This window comes from Orcinus orca, chromosome 12, assembly GCF_937001465.1.
Source record: "Orcinus orca chromosome 12, mOrcOrc1.1, whole genome shotgun sequence".
In the NCBI taxonomy this organism is placed as follows: Eukaryota; Metazoa; Chordata; class Mammalia; order Artiodactyla; family Delphinidae; genus Orcinus; species Orcinus orca.
In genome coordinates, this window is record NC_064570.1 from 6375146 (window position 1) to 6398094 (window position 22949).

Here is a 22949-nt window from a genome sequence, read left to right on the forward strand (position 1 = left end):
TCTTTGTTCCTCCAACATAACATGCATTTCTCAAAACAATTGGGATAAATGTATAAACATTAACATATGTTATTTTAATGGTACTCTCATGACTTAAAAGGTTTGATTTTTTTCCTTATCGTTTTACTTACTATGAAAGATAGATAGTATAAATTTATTTGACTTTTAAATTGACCAGTCAATGAGAAATATACATGTTTATAAAACATACATGCCTACACACATCTATACATATTCCATAAGGAGAATGGCTGATTGGGTTTTTACTTCTTGCATTTGTAATTTGTTATGCTGACATAGAGAAAATACTGTGTCATACCTGATATAGAGAAACTAGAAGCTTTCCTGCTAAGATAAGGTATAAGGTAAGGAATTCCCTCTCACTACTGCTTTTCAGCATCATACTGGAAGAGTTTGCTAACACAACAAGGAAAGAAAAGTAAATAAAGGTTTACAGATTGGGAAGGAAGAAATAAAATTGTCTTTGTACAAAGATGACACATCTATGCAGAAAATTCAAAAGAATCAGAAAAAAATAAACCAAATACTCCTGGAACTAATAAGTGATTATAGCAGGTTGTGGGATAAAAGGTTAATAAAAGTCCATCACTTTACTATATAACAACAATGAACAAGTGGAATTTGATATTAAAAGCACAATACCACTTATATTTGCATCTCAAAACAAATATTCATGTATAAATCTACCAAAATGTGTATAAAGCCTATATGAGGAAAACTATAAAACCCTGATGATTGAAATCAAAGAAGTAAGAGTAAATGGGAAGATATTCCATGTTTGTGGATAGGAAGATTCAATATTGTCAGGATGTAAGTTCTTCCCAACTTGATCTATACTTGCAATGTAATTCCAATCAAAATCCCAGCAGGTATTTTACAGATATCAACAAACTGATTCTAAAGTTTAGATGAAGAAGAAGACGACCCGGACTAACCAATACAATATTGAAAGAGAAGGGCAAAGTTGGAGGACAGACACTACCTGACTTCAAGATTTATGATGAAGCCACAGCAATCAAGACAGTGTAGTATTGTGAAAGAATGGACAAACAGACGAGTGCAACAGAATAGAGAACCCCCAAATAAACCCCATAAGTGTAATCAATTGATCTTTGACGAAAGAGCAAAGGACAATACAATGGAGCAAAGATAGTCTTTTCAACAAATAATGCTGGAAAAACTGGATATCTACAGGCAAAAAATGGACCTAGGCACAGACCTTACACCCTTCACAAAAATTAACTCAAAATGCATCATAGACCTACAGGTAAAGCACAAAACCATAGACCTCTTAGAAGATAACATAGGAGAAAACCTAGATGAACTTGGGCATAGCACAATGTTTTAGATACAACATCAAAGGCACAATCCATGAAAGAAATAATTGATAAGCTGGACCTCATTAAAATTCAAAACTTTTTCTCTACAAAACTTTTGCTCTACAATGTCAAGGTTATGAGAAGATAAGCCATAGACTGAGAGAAAATAATTGCAAATTCCAAAATACACCAAAATTCCTTAAAACTCAACAAAAAGAAAACAACCTAATTTAAAAATACACCAAAGACTTTAACAGACACGTCACCAAAGGAGACATACAGATGGCAAATAAGCATCTAAAAATATGCTCCACATCATATGTCATCAGGGAAACACAAATGAAAGCAACAATGAGATACCACTACACACCTATTAGAATGATCAAAATCTCAAATACTGATGACACCAAATGCTGGAGAGGGTGTGGGGCAACAGGAACTGTCATTCACTGCTGGTGGAAAAAGAAAATGGTATAGCCACTTTGAAAGATAGTTTGGAGGTTTCTCACAAAACTCTTACCATATGATCCAGCAATCACATTCTTTGGTATTTACCTAAGGGAGTTGGAAAATTTATGTCCACACAAAAATCTGCACATGGATGTTTATAGCAGCTTTATTCAAAACTACCAAAACATGGAAGGAACCAAGATGTCCTTCAGTAGGTGAATGGATAAACTGGTCCATCCAGATGATGGAATATTACTCAGTGCTAAAAGGAAACGAGCTATCAAGCCATGAAAAGACCTGGAAGAACCTTATGTGCATATAACTAAGTGAAAGAAGCCAATCTGAGAAGCCTACATACTGTATGATTCCAACGATGTGACATTCTGGAAAAGGCAAAACTATGGAGAATAAAAAAAAAAATCAGTAGCTGTCAGGGCTTGGGAGATGGAAGAGGGATGAATTGTTGGAGCACAGAGGATTTTTAGGGTAGTGAAAATCTGTAAAATACTGTAATGATGGATACATGTCATTACACTTTTGTCCAAACCTGTAGAATGTGCAACACAAAGAGTGAACTGTAGTATGAACTGTGGACTTTGTGTGGTTATGTCGTGTCAATATAGGTTCATCACTGTGAAAATTGTACTACTCTCTTGGGGGACGTTGATAATAGGGGGGCTGTGCATGTAGGGGGTTGGGAGTATAGGAGAAATCCCTGTACCTTCCCTTCAGTTTTGCTGTTAACCTAAAACTCTTCTAAAAACTTGTCTTAATAAAAAGTAAAAAAAAATCACTCTGTAATATTTATTTCCAAATTCTATTCATCTTGGTTTTCCTGTATGTATATAGTTCATAGGTAAATTTACGAATTGTACTTTATTTTTTTCCTTTTATAATGAGGAAATAAAATAAATGCAGAGAATGCAGGAAACTATTAAAGTATATAAAGGACTTGCCTTTGCCCAGTTTTATCTTGAGTGGAGTGTTTATGGTTGCTTGTGCTGCCTGCAGTAAAGAAAACAGGAATAAAAAGAAGCTTTAAATCCTACTTGCCAAAGGAAACAAGGGCTTTCGAGGGGAAAAAAAAAGTTTAGATTCCAAGTCTAAAGTCATTTAAAATGTTTTAAAGCTAGGCTTTTTTTTTTTTTTTTTATTGTTCCATATCTCTCTTTGCTTGTAGCCAAAAGCAAGTTATGTTACCATTCTGTGAATTATTGCTACACAAAACTATGTTTCTCTTGCACTTTCCATGTCTAGACTGGACACTTTGAAGTTACAGTGGCTGCATTTCTCAGCCTCTGGCTACGAGAGAAAAGTGACAGCATCATTCTGCCACCACTGGATCCAGGGATTGGGGGCAATTTTCCTAACAAGCAGCACAGTAGATTCAACAGCAGGAACCACAGCAGCAATAAAAGCTCAGAGGAAGGCACAGGCCGGCAAAGATAGAGGAACGAACACAATTCCCAGGAATATAGAAGGCTGTGATTCAGAATTTCCTGTCCATCACTTTCCCCAGAGCATGCCCCCGGGCCCAGGAGACTTCTTCTTCACCCTTCTTTCTTGCTCTTCAAATACACTGGGAGAGCTCATTCTTTCGACCACTCTGACACCTACAGTGTACCAGGCCCTGTGCCAGGCACCAGCATGAAATGCCCTCAGTTCATTTGCCCTGTGATGAGTCCACTAGACAAGCAGGTGCTCTCAGCCCCACAGGTAAGGGCTCCGAAGGCACTAAACACAGAGCAGGATAGAAACAGAAGATAATGTGGAAATAGCTCTCACCCAGCCCTGGGAAATCAGGAAGGCTTCAGGAGCTGGTGACAAGTAAGCTGAGGCATGAAGGACACTGGGAGATTGAAATGAGTGGGAGAAGGAAGACAGGCCAGGTAGTAGGAAATCTTGTGCAAGGAACCAGAACGAGAGAGAGTGCAGTCCTCTGGGTGACAAGAAAAGGTCCTTCTGGCAGGACTGGGACAGCAATGTGGAGGGAAAGCTGGTGAGACAGGTGAGTGCTGGAAAGGCTTCAGAAGCCTTGCTCAGGCCCCTGTGTTTAATATGGAGGATAAAGAACCAGGAAAATATGATTAACTAGTTCCTTTACATTATTTACCATTGTTGATTGGAATAAGTTTTTTGCACATTTAGAAGCAAACATGAAATAACTGCCAACTTCTAGAGAGTGCCTAGAAAATGGTAGGAACACCATTCATCTAGGGATGGTGAGTCATTGCAAACTTTCAAAAGTATGACCCGTCTCCTCAGTGTCTTGCAGATTATTATCAGCTAACAGATACTTGTTTATGTATCCTCTCTGGAAGGTTGACTCAAGTAATCAAAATTACAAAGGAAACATTCTGTTAAGAACAAAATATTTTAACATCTCATTTTATTTATCAGAGAACAAAAGCGGGAAAGCTTTGCTTAAACATGAAACTAGCAGATGCTGTGAAGCCATTATGTTCCTTCAAGCTGACACATTACGAGAGCTTATGAAACCTTTAGCTTCTAAAGGAAATAAAGCACAATTAGAATAATGAATATTGTCTTTTGTTGTCTGGCTGGGCTACAAAATTGAAAGAAAAGATATGCTCGACTTTTACACTGAGCAGATGACATCACATAAGTAGCTGCTGTTGTGCTGTGGTGAGAGGGAAGCTAACATTATTAGACATTATTGGAATGCTGATGGCAATCCAGGGCAAGTCATGCTGGAGCAACTAGCTAGTCAACTGAACGTCAGACCTTGGTAAAGAAGACTAACAGCTGTAGTGTGTGTAAATAATTAACCAGATTCTCCTGAAATGGCTAGTAATTTCCGAGAAAGAGTTAGATGTCAGGAAAAGCTGTGTTCTCTGGCCATTGGGTGCCTCTCAGCTCACAACACGCTATGGAACAAATACAACTTTGAAAGCTGTCCTTAAGTTCCAGAAAGATTGGAGTCAAGGGCCTTTAAGGGATGTTAAGAGCAAGATGATTATGCACAAGCTGAGAAATAGTAACAACCATAGTCAAAGCATTTGCTCTCAAAATTCTGCAGTGATGTAATATCTAGGGCACAGCCACTGGGGTGAAAGCTTTCTCCAAGATAATAAAGGAAAAAGAAAATCCCTGTTTTCCAGTCTGAAGATAATGTGGAAATTTGTCTTGGAAGTTTACATGCACTGCTAAGTTAAAATCAAACACCTGTTTTGAAAACGTGATCGTTCAAAATTGGTGACAAGGAAATAGTCGTGGTTCCTATTCTTGGCTGTCACACCTTTCTATCGTTGAAGAATGACAGTGAAGAGTCACATAAGCAGCACATTTCAGGTTCTCAAAGCACTAGCATGAGTTTGATGGGGTGTGACCAATGTTTATGTGCACAGAGAATTACAGATTTCCCATCATTCCCCTGCCCAGGCGTCCCAGGCTCCGGCGAGTCTGATCCCCCAGCACAAGTTCTCACGCACCTTTGCTCCCGAGCTCTCTTCTCTACCATCTCCACCTGGCAAACTCTGACGGTTTAAAACCCACTTGAACTATCCCTTCAAAGCTGAGCCTTCCCGTTCTCCCATAAGCTGCACATTGTTCTCTCGCCCCTGCCCAGATGAGTGTTCAGGTGTCTGGAAGGTATTTACCATGTTTTAATTTTGTTTAAATATTTGTTGATGTGTCTCGTTATCCTTCAGGCTTATGGACTCTTGCAGGGATTTTGTTTACCTTTGTATCCTCAGCTTTTAGTTGAGGGCTGAGCAAGGAGAAGATATCACACTTGTTTCTGAATGAGTAAACATTGGAGGGAAAAATCCCCAGAAGCGTGGTTATTTCTTGAGGTGGATGTAAATAAATTAATTAACTGGGCCACAGGCATAGCTAAATCCAGGACAGGAATGTGGTCATGGGCTCTGCCTCTCCATCTCTTGTCCCTGTTCCCTTCTGAGCACTGGCTTCATTCTTGGACAGGTTCTCACGCTGTGGCTGCAAGTGGAGGGATGTTGTGTTCTGATTGAGAAGCCAGAGATGCCAGTTCACCCTGGGCTGAGAAGGAGAAGGGGAGGAACAGGGTCTGAGGGTGTCTGAGCAGCTGCCTGAGCTGAGAATGAGGATTGTTTTTTCCCGCCTGAACAGAGACATTTATGTAAACTCATGCACTTTATAAGCGTCAGTAATGACCCCAAACCTTCTAGTTTACTCTTCAGGAATCATTTGATATGTCTCCTTTAACAATTCCCCCTTTTATTTGTAAATTACAAGTAGTCAATTATGACTGAGTAGTATTACATTTGCATAAGCCCTCGTCAAGGCACACTGAAGAACTTACAATCCAGGTGTAGAGGGGAAGATAATCATTTTATTTGTGGCTTTTGTTTTGAAGTTAGACTTCTTGAAGGTAGGTGGCATTAAAAGTTTTCAAATTGTTTATGTCTGGCATAAAGGGAAATGTAGGAAGTGCACATGGATTTATTTATGTACGTATTTCAAGTAGACTAAAATTATTCATTTGGACTGAACTAAAGGTACCATTGTAGTGATTCACATAAAAGACTGTGTCTAGAACTTCAAGGATCATCCTGCTGGATTAGTAAGAATTTAAGACAATTTTATGTTGCAGAATCGTAACCACTTATCTACTACCTGGGGGCCAGAAGTGTTTTAAATTTAGAAATTTTTAGATATTAGAAATATTCTGCAGTTCATACTTTTTTTTTTTTTTTTTTTTTTTTTTTTTTGCGGTACGCGGGCCTCTCACTGCTGTGGCGTCTCCCATTGCGGAGCACAGGCTCCGGACGCACAGGCTCAGCGGCCATGGCTCACAGGCCCAGCCGCTCCGCGGCATGTGGGATCCTCCCAAACCGGGGCACGAACCCGTCTCCGCCTGCATGATGCAGGCGGACTCTCAACCACCGCGCCACCAGGGAAGCCCTGCAGTTCATACATTTTAACTGAAATATCTCCAGGAATGTCTACACCCTGTCATTTTTTTAAAAAATAGTAATTTTGCAGTGAAAAGCATGAATAGTCACACTAGGCTGGATAAATATAGACCAGAAATAATGTCATGCCAGTTCATGTCAGGTTATGCCATAAATGAATTTTCATGCCAAGTTTAGAAAAAAAAAATTTGTGTTTTCAGAGCCTTTGTTTGTTTGTTTTTTTAACATCTTTCTTGGAGTATAATTGCTTCACACTGGTGTGTTAGTTTCTGCTTTATGACAAAGTGAATCAGTTATACATATACGTATCTCCCATATCTCTTCCCTTTTGCGTCTCCCTCCCTCCCACCCTCCCTATCCCACCCCTCTAGGTGGTCACAAAGCACCGAGCTGATCTCCCTGTGCTATGCGGCTGCTTCCAACTAGCTATCTTTTTTACGTTTGGTAGTGTATATATGTCCATGCCACTTTCTCACTTTGTCCCAGCTTACCCTTCCCCCTCCCCATATCCTCAAGTCCATTCTCTAGTAGGTCTGTGTCTTTATTCCCGTCTTGCCCCTAGGTTCTTCATGACCATTTTTCTTTTTTCTTTTTTTTTTTTAATTCCATATATATGTGTTAGAATACGGTATTTGTTTTTCTCTTTCTGACTTACTTCACTCTGTATGACAGACTCTAGGTGCATCCACCTCACTACAAATAACTCAGTTTTGTTCCTTTTTACGGCTGAGTAATATTCCATTGTTTATATGTACCACATCTTCTTCATCCATTCATCTGTCGATGGACACTTAGGTTGCTTCCATGTCCTGGCTATTGTAAATAGAGCTGCAATGAACATTTTGGTACATGACTCTTTTTGAATTATGGTTTTCTCAGGGTATATCCCCAGTAGTGGGATTGCTGGGTCATATGGTAATTCTATTTTTAGTTTTTTAAGGAACCTCTGTACTGTTCTCTATAGTGGCTGTATCAATTTGCAATCCCACCAACAGTGCAAGAGGGTTCCCTTTAATCCACATCCTCTCCAGCATTTATTGTTTGTATATTTTTTGATGATGGCCATTCTGACCAGTGTGAGGTGATATCTCAATGTAGTTTTGATTTGCATTTCTCTAATGATTAATGATGTTGAGCATTCTTGTATGTGTTTGTTGGCAATCTGTATATCTTCTTTGGAGAAATGTCCAGTTATGTCTACTGCCCATTTTTGGATTGGGTTGTTTGTTTTTTTTGATATTAAGCTGCTTGAGTTGTTTGTATGTTTTGGAGATTAATCTTTGTCCATTGCTTCATGTGCAAATATTTTCTCCCTTTCTAAGGGTTGTCTTTTCGTGTTGTTTATGGTTTCCTTTGCTGTGCAAAAGTTTTTAAGTTTCATTAGGTCCCATTTGTTTATTTTTGTTTTTATTTCCATTTCTCTAGGAGGTGGGTCAACAAGGATCTTGCTGTGATTTATGTCATAGAGTGTTCTTCCTGTGTTTTTCTCTAGGAGTTTGATGGTGTCTGGCCTTACATTTAGGTCTTTAAGCCACTTTGAGTTTATTTTTGTAAATAAACTCAACAATTTCAGATTTTTCATCATTAGTGTATAGCAGTGCAAGAGATTTCTGTGCATTAATTTTGTATCCTGCTACTTTACCACATTCATTGATTAGCTCTAGTAGTTTTCTGGTAGCATCTTTAGGATTCTCTATGTATAGTATCATGTCATCTGCAAACACTGACAGCTTTACTTCTTCTTTTCCAATTTGGATTCCTTTTATTTCCTTTTCATCTCTGATTGCTGTGGCTAAAACTTCCAAAACTATGTTGAATAATACTGGTGAGAGTGGGCAACCTTGTCTTCTTCCTGATCTTAGTGGAAATGGTTTCAGTTTTTCACCATTGAGGATGATGTCGGCTATGGGTTTGTCATATATGGTCTTTATTATGTTGAGGAAAGTTCCCTCTATGCCTACTTTCTGGAGGGTTTTTATCATAAATGGGTGTTGAATTTTGTTGAAAGCTTTCTCTGCATCTATTGAGATGAGCATATGGTTTTTCTCCTTCAATTTGTTAATATAGTGTATCACATTGATTTATTTGCATATATTAAAGAATACTTACATTCCTGGGATAAACCCCACTTGATCATAGTGTATGATGCTTTTAATGTGCTGTTGGATTCTGTTTGCTAGTATTTTGTTGAGGATTTTTGCATCTACGTTCATCAATGATATTGGTCTGTAGTTTTCTTTCTTTGTGACATCTTTGTCTGGTTTTGGTATCAGATGATGGTGGCCTCGTAGAATGAGTTTGGGAGTGTTCCTTCCTCTGCTATATTTTGGAAAAGTTTGAGAAGGATAGGTATTAGCTCTTCTCTAAATGTTTGATAGAATTTGCCTGTGAAGCCGTCTGGTCCTGGGCTTTTGTTTGTTGGAAGATTTTTAATCACAGTTTCAATTTCAGTGCCTGTGATTGGTCTGTTCATATTTTCTATTTCTTCCTGGTTCAGTCTTGGAAGGTTGTGCATTTCTAAGAATTTGTCCATTTCTTCCAGGTTGTCCATTTTATTGGCATATATTTGCTTCTAGTAACCTATCATGATGCTTTGTATTTCTGCAGTGTCAGTTGTTACTTCTCCTTTTTCATGTCTAATTCTATTGATTTGAATTTTCTCCCTTTTTTTCTTGATAAGTCTGGCTAATGGTTTATCAATTTTGTTTATCTTCTCAAATAAACCGCTTTTAGTTTTATTGATCTTTGCTATCATTTCCTTCATTTCTTTTTCATTTATTTCTGATCTGACCTTTAAGATTTCTTTCCTTCTGCTAACTTTGGGGTTTTTTTTTCTTCTTTGTCTAATTGCTTTAGGTGTAAGGTTAGGTTTTGCATGGAATATGTTTTTCATCCCCTCACTTTCAGTCTGTATGTGTCCCTAGGTCTGAAGTGGGTCTCTTGTAGAAAGCATATATATGGGTCTTGTTTTTGTATCCATTCAGCCACTCTGTGTCTTTAGGTTGCAGCATTTAATCCATTTACATTTAAGGTCATTATCGATATGTATATTCCTATTACCATTTTCTTAATTGTTTTGGGTTTATTATTGTAGGTCTTTTCCTCCTCTTGTGTTTCCTGCCTAGAGACGTTCCTTTAGCATTTGTTGTAAAGCTGGTTTGGTGGTGCTGAATTCTCTTAGCTTTTGCTTGTCTGTAAAGGTTTTATTTTCTCCATCAAATCTGAATGAGATCCTTGCTGGGTAGAGTAATCTTGGTTGTAGGGTTTTCTCCTTCATCACTTTAAATATGTCCTGCCACTCCCTTCTGGCTTGCAGAGTTTCTGCTGAAAGATCAGCTGTTAACCTTATGGGGATTCCCTTATGTGTTATTTGTTGTTTTTCCCTTGCTGATTTTAATATTTGTTTTTTGTATTTAATTTTTGATAGTTTGATTAATATGTGTCTTGGAGTGTTTCTCGTTGGATTTATCCTGTATGGGACTCTGTGCTTCCTGGACTTAATTGACTATTTCCTTTCCCATATTAGGGAAGTTTTCAACTATAATCTCTTCACATATTTTCTCAGTCCGTTTCTTTTTCTCTTCTTCTTCTGGGACCCGTATAATTTGAATGTTGGTGCGTTTAATGTTGTCTCCGAGGTCTCTGAGACTGTCCTCAATTCTTTTCATTCTTTGTTCTTTATTCTGCTCTGCAGTTGTTATTTCCCCTATTTTATCTTCCAGGCCACTTATCTGTTTTTCTGCCTCAGTTATTCTGCTGTTGACCCCTTCTAGAGAACTTTTAATTTCATTTATTTTGTGGTTCATCACTGTTTGTTTGCTCTTTAGTTCTTCTAGGTCCTTGTTAAACATTTCTTGTATTTTCTCTATTCTATTTCCAAGATTTTGGATCATCTTTACTATCATTATTCTGAATTCTTTTTCAGGTAGACTGCCTATTTCGTCTTCATTTGTTAGGTCTGGTGGGGTTTTGCCTTGCTCTTTCATCTGCTGCTGTGTTTCTCTGTCTTCTCATTTTGCTTAACTTACTGTATTTGGGGACTCCTTTCACAGGCTGCAGGTTAATAGTGTCCATTGTTTTTGGTGTCTGTCCCCAGTGGCTAAGGTTGGTTCAGTGGGTTGCGTAGGCTTCCTGGTGGAGGGGACTAGTGCCTGTGTTCTGGTGCATGAGGCGGATCTTGTCTTTCTGGTGGGCAGGTCCACGTCTGGTGGTGTGTTTTGGGGTGTCTGTGGCCTTATGATTTTCGGCAGCCTCTGTCCTAATGGATGGGGTTGTGTTCCTATCTTGCTAGTTGTTTGGCATGGGGTGTCCTGCACTGTAGCTTGATGATTGTTGCATGGAGCTGGGTCTTGGCGTTCAGATGGAGATCTCTGGGAGATTTTTGCCGTTTGAAATTACGTGGAGCTGGGTGGCGTCTTGTGGACCACTGTTCTGATCTTGGCTCACCCACCTCAGTGGCACAGCCCTGACGCCTGGCTGGAGCACCAAGAGCCTGTCCTCCACATGGCTCAGAATAAAAGGGAGAAAAAATAGAAAGAAGAAGATAAAAGTTATTAAAATAAAAAATAATTATTAAGAAAAAAAAATTTTAGTTAAAGAAAAAAATACAGACAGAATCCTAGGACAAATGGTAAAAGCCAAGCTATACAGACAAAATCACACAAAGAAGCATACACATACACACAAAAAGAGAAGAAGGGAAAAAAAATATATATATCGTTGCTCCCAAAATCCACCTCCTCAATTTGGGGTGATTCGTTATCTATTTAGGTATTCCACAGATGCAGGTACATCACGTTGATTGTGGAGATTTAATCCGCTGCTCCTGAGGCTGCTGGGAGAGATTTCCCTTTCTCTTCTTTGTTCGCAAAGCTCCCGGGGTTCAGCTTTGGATTTGGCCCCGCCTCTGCGTGTAGGTTGCCGGAGGGCGTCTGTTCTTCGCTCAGACAGGACGGGGTTAAAGGTGCAGCTGATTCGGTGGCTCTGGATCACTCAGGCCGGGGGGGTGGGGGGGGAGGGAGGGGTGCAGAGGCGGGGCGAGCCTGCGGCGTCAGAGGCGGCGTGACGTTTCATGAGCCGGCGGCGTGACGTTGCACGAGCCGGCGGCGTGACGTTGCACGAGCCGGCGGCGTGACGTTGCACGAGCCTGAGGCGCGCCGCGTTCCCCCGGGGAAGTTGTCCTTGGATCACGGGACCCTGGCAGTGGCGGGCTGCACAGGTTCCCGGGAGGGGAGGTGTGGAGAGTGACCTGTGCTCGCACACAGGCTTCTTGGTGGCGGCAGCAGCAGCCTTAGCGTCTCATGCCCGTGTCTGGGGTCCGCGCTGATAGCCGGGCTCGCGCCCGTCTCTGGAGCTCCTTTAAGCGGCGCTCTGAATCCTCTTTCCTCGCGCACCAGGAAACAAGAGAGGCAAGAAAAAGTCTCTTAGCTCTTCGTCAGCTCCAGACATTTTCCCGGACTCCCTCCCGGCCATCCGTGGCGCACTAGCCCCTTCAGGCTGTGTTCACGCGCCTGTCCTCTCCCTGCGCTCTGCCCGAAGCCCGAGCCTCAGCTCTGAGCCCCGCCCGCCCCGGCGGGTGAGCAGAGAAGCCTCTGGAGCCGGTGAGTGCCGGTCGGCACCGATCCTCCGTGCGGGAATCTCTCCGCTTTTCCCTCTGCACCCCTGTTGCTGCGCTCTGCTCCGCGGTTCCGAAGCTTCTCCCTCCGCCACCCGCAGTCTCCGCCCGCGAAGGGGCTCCTAGTGTGTGAAAACCGTTCCTCCTTCACGGCTCCCTTCCACTGGCGCCGGTCCCGTCCCTATTCTTTGTCTCTGTTTTTTCTCTTGCCCTACCCAGGTACGTGGGGAGTTTCTTGCCTTTTGGGAGGTCTGAAGTCTTCTGCCAGCGTTCAGTATGTGTTCTATAGGAGCAGTTCCACGTGTAGATGTATTTCTGGTGTATCTGTGGGGAGGAAGGTGATCTCTGCGTCTTACTCTTACGCCATCTTGAAGCTCCTCCTCGCCTTTTGGATTTTAGAATTTAATTTTTATTTTTATTTTATACATTGGACTAGGTAGCAGACCTAGCTTATACTTTTAACTTCGGTAATAGGATAAAATGTTAAAAATTCTTTTGGAATATAACAATTTTACTGATATGAAAATGGCTGCGCCATTGGACCTGACGCAGTGGTGAGATGAGAAAGCTGTGTGCTTGCTGACTTCAGAGCTAAGACTTTTTCCTGCTTAGAATGGCTTGGCTTGGCACGTTGCGTGTCTGGTGCGTTTACATGCCTGTGCACATGTGCATGCTTCTTTATATGCATATCATCTATTTATTTGTTGTTAACCGAAGGACGGGCGGCCTTGGAGGAGGCGGAAAGCCTTCTGTAAGGTTTTGTTAGCGGTTGTGATGCTTACAGGCAGCAACTGATCTTCTCAGCAAAGATCTGACGTGATTTTGCTTTTTGTGGGAGTATATTGATTTTCTTTCTCCTGATAAACTTTGCACACCATCTAGAGGCTTTATTAACACCTTACTGAGAGAAAACAAACATCGTTGAACATGATAGCAGACTCGTTAACTTTCGAGATTTTGTTTACTTAGGTGTAACCTAACTTTACAACTGGCATTGTTAAATTAGCAAAGTCTACAAGTCTTATACAACCTAACAAGTTGCATAGTTATTTTATGTCCAAGCTTATATAATTATTTCCTGGATTTACATAATATAAAGGGAGCCTAACGCATCGGCATGAAAACTGAGATTCGCTAATAATAAGGCACAGATGCGCAGGTCGTGGCATGGCTCATTTACAGGTTTTTCTTATGTGCCAGGCAGAGAGTATGGTAATTATGCTCATTTGTCATGTTTTAGCTTAGAGAAAATTAAAACTATCATATTCACATTAATAATGAGATTTCTGAATGGTTAATGAGACTTAAAACTAGCAGTTGCTTCTTACAAAAGAGTCTGCAGATAACCAAGTGCGGAACTGTTGGAGCTGGCAGGCTGAGGAGAGACGGACTGAGGATACTACGGACAGAATTTCTAGGCTCATGAGAGACATTTAGATTGATTCTAAGTGACAGTTTGTCTGTTGTAACTTGGTAACAGCGAGGACCTCTTTGATAGGGATGTAAGATGCTTATTACTAGTTTTCTTATAGATAACAATGCCTCTGTGTCCTCAGTCCCTCTTAGTTGAAAATTTGGGTGGGTAATCTTTTGACAGGTTTATTATTTAGTGTAAATATTTATGTATTTTTATTTAATACATTTTACAGAACCGTATCTGAACGTATCATTTTTCCTTTTCTGGAGGCTGATTAGAATATGTCCCCACTAACAAGCAGTGAATGTTGAAGACTTTTGACTTGGCTTTGCCTCCTGACAGCGCACCAGCACGTGCTGGTGGCGTTCAGATGCACCTGCCCTTCCTCTCTCTGCTGGCACGTGGCTTGGACAGGCAGACCCCCTCTCCTTGTTTCAGGCGGGCTTTCCCCAAGCACAGCCTGGTGAGAGATAGGAGGGTGGAGAGAGGGCAGAGCTGGGATGTTTCTCCCTTTCTCTTTGGGAGGGGTCTTTGGCAGGGGCTGCATCTTATCCATCCTCCCACCTACCCCCGTCCCCCAGTCCCCGGTGATTAGATCACCCTGTGCTAACGCTGCTAATGGCAAGGAGCTTCCTGCCCTGGTTTAGTTATTCTGGGTTTCCACCACCTTTGCAACTAGATCTCCGTCAGCATTAAATTCTCTCAACTGAACTAACTGGTATGGGCCCTGTTTCCCTAACTTGACCCTGACCCATGCAAATGGCCAGTTACTTCTTTAGTACAGACCGTAGATCCACTGTAACCTTATAGTGAAAACTGTGTGTCCCTTTTATTTTATCAAAGGAAAGATACGTTGCCTTTGGGGGATATTAACTAAGAAGAAGTTGGAGACTAACATGCGATTTAACTCTTTGTAAAGAGAGACCATTTTTATGTGGAAAACATGTAATTGTTAAGCAATATCTATTAAAATTGTTAACTTTGAGAAGTTCGATAAAAGTTGTTTGAAGTTTCATGATGGAAGAAGTCAGGTCTCACTGCTGTTTTTTCAGGTTTGTGAAACTAGATTGTGTTTGAGACAAGCAGGGCTTGCCAGATGGTAGTTGTAAGTTATTTTTATAGAAATTTGGAACACATTAATTTGTGTTTAGAGTTGACGATTAGCTTCTGATTATATAAGTTTTTATAAATTGGGTTCTTGGTATTAATCCAGTTCAGATTTTGCTGGTTTATTTATTCGTTTCCATACTTTTCATTTTCCCCTTTGTTGGAAACACTGGCAGTGTCTTGAGTCACGTAGCAGAATGGAATGAGGAGAAATAGGTAGCTTCCAACAGTTGAACTGTTCACAGGTCTTTCCCTTCGTATAACATTGCTTTTTATGGGCGTCATTCAGCCAGCGGGCTAGGCCTCTAAGATCTGAAAGGAAAGGATGAGTGGGTTAGGATAAAATACGAGGCCTCAGTGAGAATGGAAGGAAAGAATCGTAGCCTTGTCCACAGAAATGGCAAAAATATGAGTATGTTTCTAAGAACTTAAAGAATATAACTCTGTTATATTTTGGATTTTCTCTTTAGTATTAATAAGGTGAAAAGCACATTATAGTACTAAATAGCATTTAACAGGGTCACATTATAAACCCAAGCACATTTTTTAAGGTCTTACTCTGGGATTTTTTTTTTTTTCATTTTTTAAAATAGTTCACACTATCATTTGGGGAAAAAAAAAATCCTGGCCAATTAGTGTCATAGACTTTAGCTCCATAGATAATTAGGGCCTCCCAGAACCGAGTATATGGATCCAAGAGAAGTGAGCCAGCCAGTGGGAACTGCAGCTCCTGGTTAGGTGCAGGAATTCATTTCATTTAATGGGACTTGATTTGTTTGGTTTTCTTTCTGGTTTTTTGTAGCTGATTTTACCTGTGAGATGGCGTTTGTGAACGATGGGTGGGTCCCTTTGAGAGTCTTTATTTAACCACATAAGGATCCTATATTTCCTTCACTAGAATTGACAGATGTCCCTCCCCGCAATGAACAAGAAGTTTTCTCTTCTGCACCCATAGGGGACTATATCCCTGGTGATATAGCAGTAACTTTGCTTGTCAAACCCGGCACCCACTGGAACTAGAGTAATGCCACCTCAAGCAGCCAGGCCCTGGGGCGCAACCACTGTCATCTGGCCCAGAGTGGGCTGTTCCCTGGGTCTTTGTGGGGATCAGCTGGTGTCATGCCCCTGATGGCTAGATCTCACGGTGGTGTCAGCCTTCTGACCACACTGCTTAGACCCTGGGTAGAAGATTTTTCTGGCTTTGGCATCCTTGATTTTTTAATCTGAACAATCAAGAGAAAAACATCAAACATCATAGAAAGCAGAATTCGTAGACGATTACTCCAAAAGAATCATGCAGCTGTGTGAGAGGACAGCTCTACATAAGCAAGTTGAAATACCCAAGGCAGAATTCTTCAGCAAGGGTTTTTTACTTCTGTTGTGTTTTGCTTTATTGTTTGTGTGTTTTGAACGCAGCCTGCAAATATCAGAAAGATTTTGAAAGTGCTAATAACCCATTGATTGTGTAGGACAGGAAATGATCAGATCGTTCCGCTGATTAGTCTGTGGGAAAAGGTGTTATTACTATTGGCAGACACTTCTCCAGGGTTCTCTCAAGTTTCTGCACAACTTGTGAGGGAGCACTACCCTTTTTTTCTGGATAATCTTTTCAAGGAAATTGTATAGCAAACAACCTGGAAAATAATGATAGTATCTCTCTCTAGAGTAAAAGGTGGACCTGCTTATTGTTCAGTATAATAAACACAGTGTCTCCCTTTAGGACAAAGGGAAAGTTGGCTTACAGGTCCTTATAAAAGATCTGGGTTCCCTAAGCTCAGGGTCCTCAGCTGTGATGCAGAAACCCCCCATCTAGCTTGGCCTGGCCACTTCATCTCCTGGGAGTTGGGATGCAGAGAAACTGACATAATCATGATGTCCATACTTCATTCTGCCTGGGCTCTGAGCCATGCAGTTTTTTTGTCTCATGTCTTCTGCCAGCATCCCTGAGACAGTCTGTTAGCTTGCAAGCTGAGCAAAATCTCGGACCCTCCACCAGTTTTGCTACTCTAGCACCAGAAAAGAACCTCCTTTCATAAAAACTGGTGGAGAAGGCCCGGAAATTCACTGATGACTGATACATATTTAATATACAGAGTTGGTAATTTGTATTTTAATTCTATCACGCCATGTGAATTACTGGAATTTTCCAAACATTTGTAACTTATTATACCATTGTTTGTCAAATCCCTACCTCCATTAAAAAGGATTTTGGCTTTTATCTGACTTTTAGCTGGTGTTAGAGCAGTATGTGATTTGTTAGCTGAATGTCTACCAGTAGCTTTCTGCAAGCTAAGAAAAAATATAAATACTATCTGTCTATATGAAATATCTTCTTGATAGTCCAGCCAACTCAGCCATTTTGGAGGAATTACTTTTCGTTTTGAGTGAGCATTTTTTTCATATCTGCAAAAAGCAGTCACAGCTAGCTCTGTGTATTTCACAAGGATCAGTCATGTCCTCCAGACGTCTTGTTTTGATAGTCAAGGTTTGCCTTAACTCTTTTTCATAATACCCTTGAACTGACCTTTGAAGGATGTATATCATTTCAAAAAATTGAGTGAAAAGGGTGGCATTCCATGTTAAAAGAGAAAAACAATCAGTATGATTTCCATGCTGCTTCAAGGGAAGCCACGTTGGACTTTACAGACATGCCTGACGGGCTCCCATCAGCTGCACTGCACACACCACCCATCATAGCAGGACTGTTGGCACACCCTCATCTTCTGGGCTGAGGACTGCAGGCTGGCAGGTTGGCTGCTCTGTCACTTGCCCCAGGTAGGATGGGTTCTGGCTAGCTAGCAGCTATACCATCTGGAATTGATGAGACACTTGTTCTTAAGAACAGCCTGGGTTCCTAACTCCTGGCTTGAGGACATTTCTCTGCACACTCCAGATTTTTAAGAGTAACATATTTTCCCTGAGACATGACATTATTTTCACATGTGATAAGCAAGGTCTGCTACAGCCACTGTCTTCCGAAAGAATAAGTAGAGTTTACTCCCCTTACCGCTAATGTTGCTGTAACTCAGTGGTTCTCAAAAGTGTGGTCCGCAGAGCAGTAGTAACAGCATCACCTGGAAACTTGTTGGAAATGCAAATCCTTGGCGCTGTGTCAGAACACCTGGGGTGGCTCCCAGCGATGTCTAGTTTAACAAGCCTCCTGGGTGATTCTGATGCCCATTGGACTTTGACACCCACAGGTGTGGCTCACTGTGTCTCAGGTCAGAGGAGGAGGAAGTTAGTTTGGTTACAAGCAGGGAAAGGACAGATTAAGAGTGGTGGTGTCAGATGTATAAAGAAACACTGGTAGCATTTATTAAGTAAATCTATTGATTTTTTTTTATTTAAGAAAATATATCTAATGCTTGTCCTGTATACTGTTAGGATACAAATGTGAATAAGACATTCCACAGATATCTCAGGGTCTTTTGGTTGGACAATCTGTGCCTGCAGGCAAAATCCAATTTGCTACATGTTTTTGTAAATAAAGTTTTATTAGGACACAGTCACATCCATTCATTTGCATATGGTCCATGGCTGCTTTTAGACAATAATGCAGAGTCGAGCAGTGCAACAAAGACCATATGGCCCGCCAAGCTGAAGACATTTAATATATGGTGCTTTAATAAAAGTTTGCTGACACCAGGTCTAGTGTTAAAAGGGAAAATACTTTCTATATCCCAGTAGTTATACACAAATGGAGCTGAGGATTAAGTGTATATGCAAGGGTTCTTCTGTCCTCCAGTGTTACATTTGTACAGAAGTTTTGCAGTGGCACACAATTTAGCTTCAGGGATGTTATTACCATGGAAGCTGTACAGACTGTTTGACAAGAAGCAGAGTACTTACCTGTCAAACACTTTGGTGTGTGAGAGGGAAAAGGGGTATGTGAAAAATACAGAAATAACAGAAGATGAAAATAAGAAAAACAAAAAATATTTTGTTTGAGAAGGGAGAATATTATCAATCAAAAGATGTATCTTGGGAATTCCTGGGCGGTCAGAGGTTAGGACTTCACACTCTCACTGCCTAGGGCCAGGGTTCAGTCCCTGCTTGGGGAACTACGATCCCACAAGCTAAGATAAAGGAGTGTGTGGCAGGACAGGGCTGGGAAATGAACTAAGAAGGAAAGAGGTGCGGGTTTAGAACATTCCTAACTGCCTGGCAGGGAGTGGGCAGGTGAGACTCCCAGGGAATCCTGGGATGCCAAAGGGGGCAGAACGAGGGGAGAGGCACACTCTGCTCCTCCATAAGTCTGCAATATTAGCATGCTTATCAATAGTTGAGATTGCTGGATTTCTTACCCTGCACTATATTCTTGCTGCTAACTGACCAACTGTGCGGTGATCCTGTAGAAAAAGCACTGAGTTTCCCTTTAAGAAACCTGGGTTACTTCCTGGATTCACCTCTGACTGTCTGACTTTGGGCAAATCATTTCGTGGCTCAGGGTCTCCTCTTCCTCATTTTCGAGATGCTATTTCAGGCTTCCTCCTGCATCCACACTGTGTTATTTTACCAGACTCACTTCTCACCGAGTGGTGAGCTAGGGGCACACACAGAGTGTTCTCCCAGCAACCTGGCTGAAAGAGAAAAAGAAGAAAAGACTAGCAGACAATTGGACCCTTCTAAAAAGAGGACTTGTTGAATAGTTTGGCACAAGGGCTATAGTTTCCCTCAAAAGAGTTGATGTTGATTTATTTCAGACTCACACCTAATGATAGATCTCTTCTCTTCCTGAAGAGATTCTTTACTGTGAAAATGTTTAGAGGGGGAAATGGCCAGCCGGATTCCATGTCAGTGATCGTATTTCTCATTCTTTCAGGAATTTTTCTTTAAATGTGGAGCACACCCGACCTCTGACAAGGAAACGTCAGTAGCTTTGAACCTGATCACAACAAATAGTCGAGACATCACCTGCATAACATGTATGGACATCAGGTAAGGATCTGAAAACACTGTCACTCTCAACATGTGGCTTTCTCAACGTCTCTGAAAACAATAGGTAATTAAAGTAACTTTTTAATTTTTCAAAGGAGAAATCGGAAACATTTTTCTATAAGTCAGAATGCAGCCCACCAGCCAGTATTTTAGAACCTTCCATTAAAGTTGATAAAGATGGCATTAAAATATGTAGTGTTGATCATATTATCTTACTAGGAGCATTGCCTCTGTGTTTCCTGCTGTTAAGCTGTGACCTTTATATTAATAACTCACAACATCTTTCTAAGGAAATGAACCACCTCCCAGATACACAAGGAGACAATTGCTGGAAAAATAGTATTGTCTCCTGCAAGAAAAATTTTCCTGTCATTATTTTTTGGGGGTTTTATAAATAAAAGCTACTGTATTCATACACAGTTAGATTTAAGTGTGTATGTGTAACTAACCACTTGATTGAGTAAGGCCCCCTCTCATATCAGGCAGCAGAGGAATGCCCTCTCTGTAGGTTAGAGAAAATGACTATTTCTCCTTATGTTGACAGATTCATGCATAGGGATGTCATTAAAGCCTGCATGAGGACACCCCAATATTCTGCATTTGTATTTTGCTGATTGTTGTGTTTTTTTCTTGTTAATGCTTTATTTTTTATTTTAGAAATAATTAACTTAAAGTGTTAGAAATTCTATCCTCATGGTTAATAAGATTTTGGTTTAATTCTTTCCAGTATCTTGGGTATGCCTGAACATTTGCATGTCTGTATGGTGCATGTGTGTGTGTGTGTGTGTGTGTATACGTGTGTGTGTGTGTGTGTGTGCTATATGTAATTGTATTGTATATAGAGTTTTGTATGTGGCTTTTTCCATTTAACATGGTAGCATGATAAGATTTCCGTGTCATGGAATATTACATGAAAACACATTTTTATAGGTACCTAAGATTCCATCATATTGTTGCTTTAATTTGCACTTCCCTGATGACATATGATGTGGAACATCTTTTTATACGCTTATTTGCTATCTGTATGTCTTCTTTGGTGAGGTGTCTGTTATGGCCTTTGGCCCATTTTTTAATTAGATTGTTTGTTTTCTTTTTGTTGAGTTGTAAGTATTTTTGGTATATTTTGGATAAGTCCTTTATCAGATGTGTGTTTTGCAAATGTTTTCTCTCAGTCTGTGGCTTGTCTTCTCATAATCTTGACATTGTCTTTTGTACATCAAAAGTTCTGAATTTTAATGAAGTCCAGCTTATCAATTATTTCTTTTATGCCTTGTGGCTGTGGTGTTGTATCTAAAAAGTTGTGCCATGACCAAGGTCATCTAGGTTTTCTCCTATGTCATCTTCTAAGAGTCTTATGGTTTTGTGTTTTATATGTAGGTCTGTGATCCATTTTGAGTTAATTTTTCTGAAGGGTGTAAGGTCTGTGTCTAGGTCCATTTTTGCATGTAGATGTCCCATTTTTCCAGCATTGTTTGTTGGAAAGAATATCTTTGCTCCATTGTATTGCCTTTGTTCTTTTGTCAAAGATCAGGGTCTATTTCTGGGCCCTCTGTTCTGTTCCACTGATCTCTATGTCTATTCTTTCACCAACACTACACTGTCTTGATTATAGCTTCATAGTAAGTCTTGAAGCCAGGTAATGTCAGTCCAGCTTTGCTTTTTCATTCAATATTGTGTTGACTATTTTGGGTCTTTTCCTCTCCAATTAAACTTTAAAATCAATTTGTTGATATCCGTAAAATAATGCTGGGATTTTGATTGGAATTTCATTGCATGTATACATTGATTTGGGAGGAACCCACAACCTGATAATATTGAGTCTTCCTACCCACAAACATGGAATACCTCCATTTATTTAGTTCTTCTTTGATTTCATCAATCAGAGTTTTGTAGTTTTCTTCATACAAATCTTATTTCATATTTTGTTAGATTTATACCTAAGTACTTCAAATTTCAGATGCCAATGTAAATGGTGTTTTTATTTCAAATTGCACATATTCATTCTTGGTATATAGGAAGGCAATTGACTTTTGCATATTAACCTTGTACCTTGCAACCTTGCTATAAGTGCTTATTATTTCCAGGATTTTTTTGTCGATTCTTTTGTATTTTCTGCATAGATGATCATGTCATCTGTGAACAAAGACAGTTTTTTGTCTTCCTTTCCAATCTGTATACCTTTATTTCCTTTTTTTGCCTTATTTCATTAGCTAGGACTTACAGTATGATTTCGAAAGGAATAGTGAGAGAGCACATCCTTGTCTTGTACCTGATCTTAGTGGGAAAGTTCAAGTTTCTTACATTAAGTGTGACATTAGTTGTAGATATTTTGTTGATAGAGTTTATCAAGTTCGGGGAGTCCCCCTCTTATTCCTACTTTACTGAAAGTGTTTATCATGAATGTATGTTAGACTTTGTCAGATTTTTTTTCTGCATCTATTGATATTATCATGTGATTTTTCTTTTTAGTCTATTGATGTAATGGATTACATTAATTCATTTTTCAGTGTTGAATCTGCCTTGTAAACTCTAGGATAAATCCCATTTGGCCATTGTGTATAATACTTTTTATACATTTTTAGATTTGATTGGCTATATTTTGTTGAGAATTTTTCTTCTATGTCATGAGAGATATTTGTCTGTAGTTTTCTTGTATTGCCTTTGTCTGGTTTTGATATTAAGGTAATGCTGGCCTCCTAGAATGAATTAGGAAGCATTTATCCTGCTTCTATTCTCTGAAATAGTTTGTAGAGAATTGGTAGCAAGGTACGAATTTTATTTATTTTTGTGCTTACAAACATGTACTTTTGTATAAAAAGAGATTGGCATTTTTCATCTACCTTCTTAATAATAATTCTCTCTTTTAATGATTCTTTACAAGTGTATAATAACATATTCAAGGAACTCCAATGCCATTAAGCTAATTTTTTGATCTAGCAATGTAACAATCTCTTAAGCCTTCAGTTTCCTTATAAAATCCAAGAATTGAAGTAGGTAAACTGTAAGGCTCTGACTGGTTCTGAAGAACTGCAAAAGGTAGAAACAATCCTTGTTCACAGCCTATAAATCAATAGTATCATTTGAGAAAGCACTTGTTTGTGGTCCTGTCTTCTGACAGATGCAGAAATAAAAAATGAGGTTTTTCAATGATACTGGCCTCCAAATGA

The 22949-nt window shown here is 40.0% G+C and overlaps 1 protein-coding gene across 16 annotated transcripts in view; it reads left to right on the forward strand.

Annotated features, from left to right (window-relative positions):
• Positions 1-22949, forward strand: part of LOC101286051 (1-acyl-sn-glycerol-3-phosphate acyltransferase delta) — a 1414616-nt gene that overhangs the window by 701040 nt on the left and 690627 nt on the right. For all 16 annotated transcript variants that reach the window (XR_004476317.2, XR_004476316.2, XR_004476314.2 and 13 more), the window contains one exon: positions 19667-19782. Coding sequence is in view for 12 of the 16 variants with exons in the window: in XM_012536387.3 (XP_012391841.2) it covers positions 19667-19782 (116 nt within the window). In the remaining 4 variants the exon portion in view is untranslated. Of the gene's footprint in view, positions 1-19666; positions 19783-22949 lie in introns of those variants that run through there.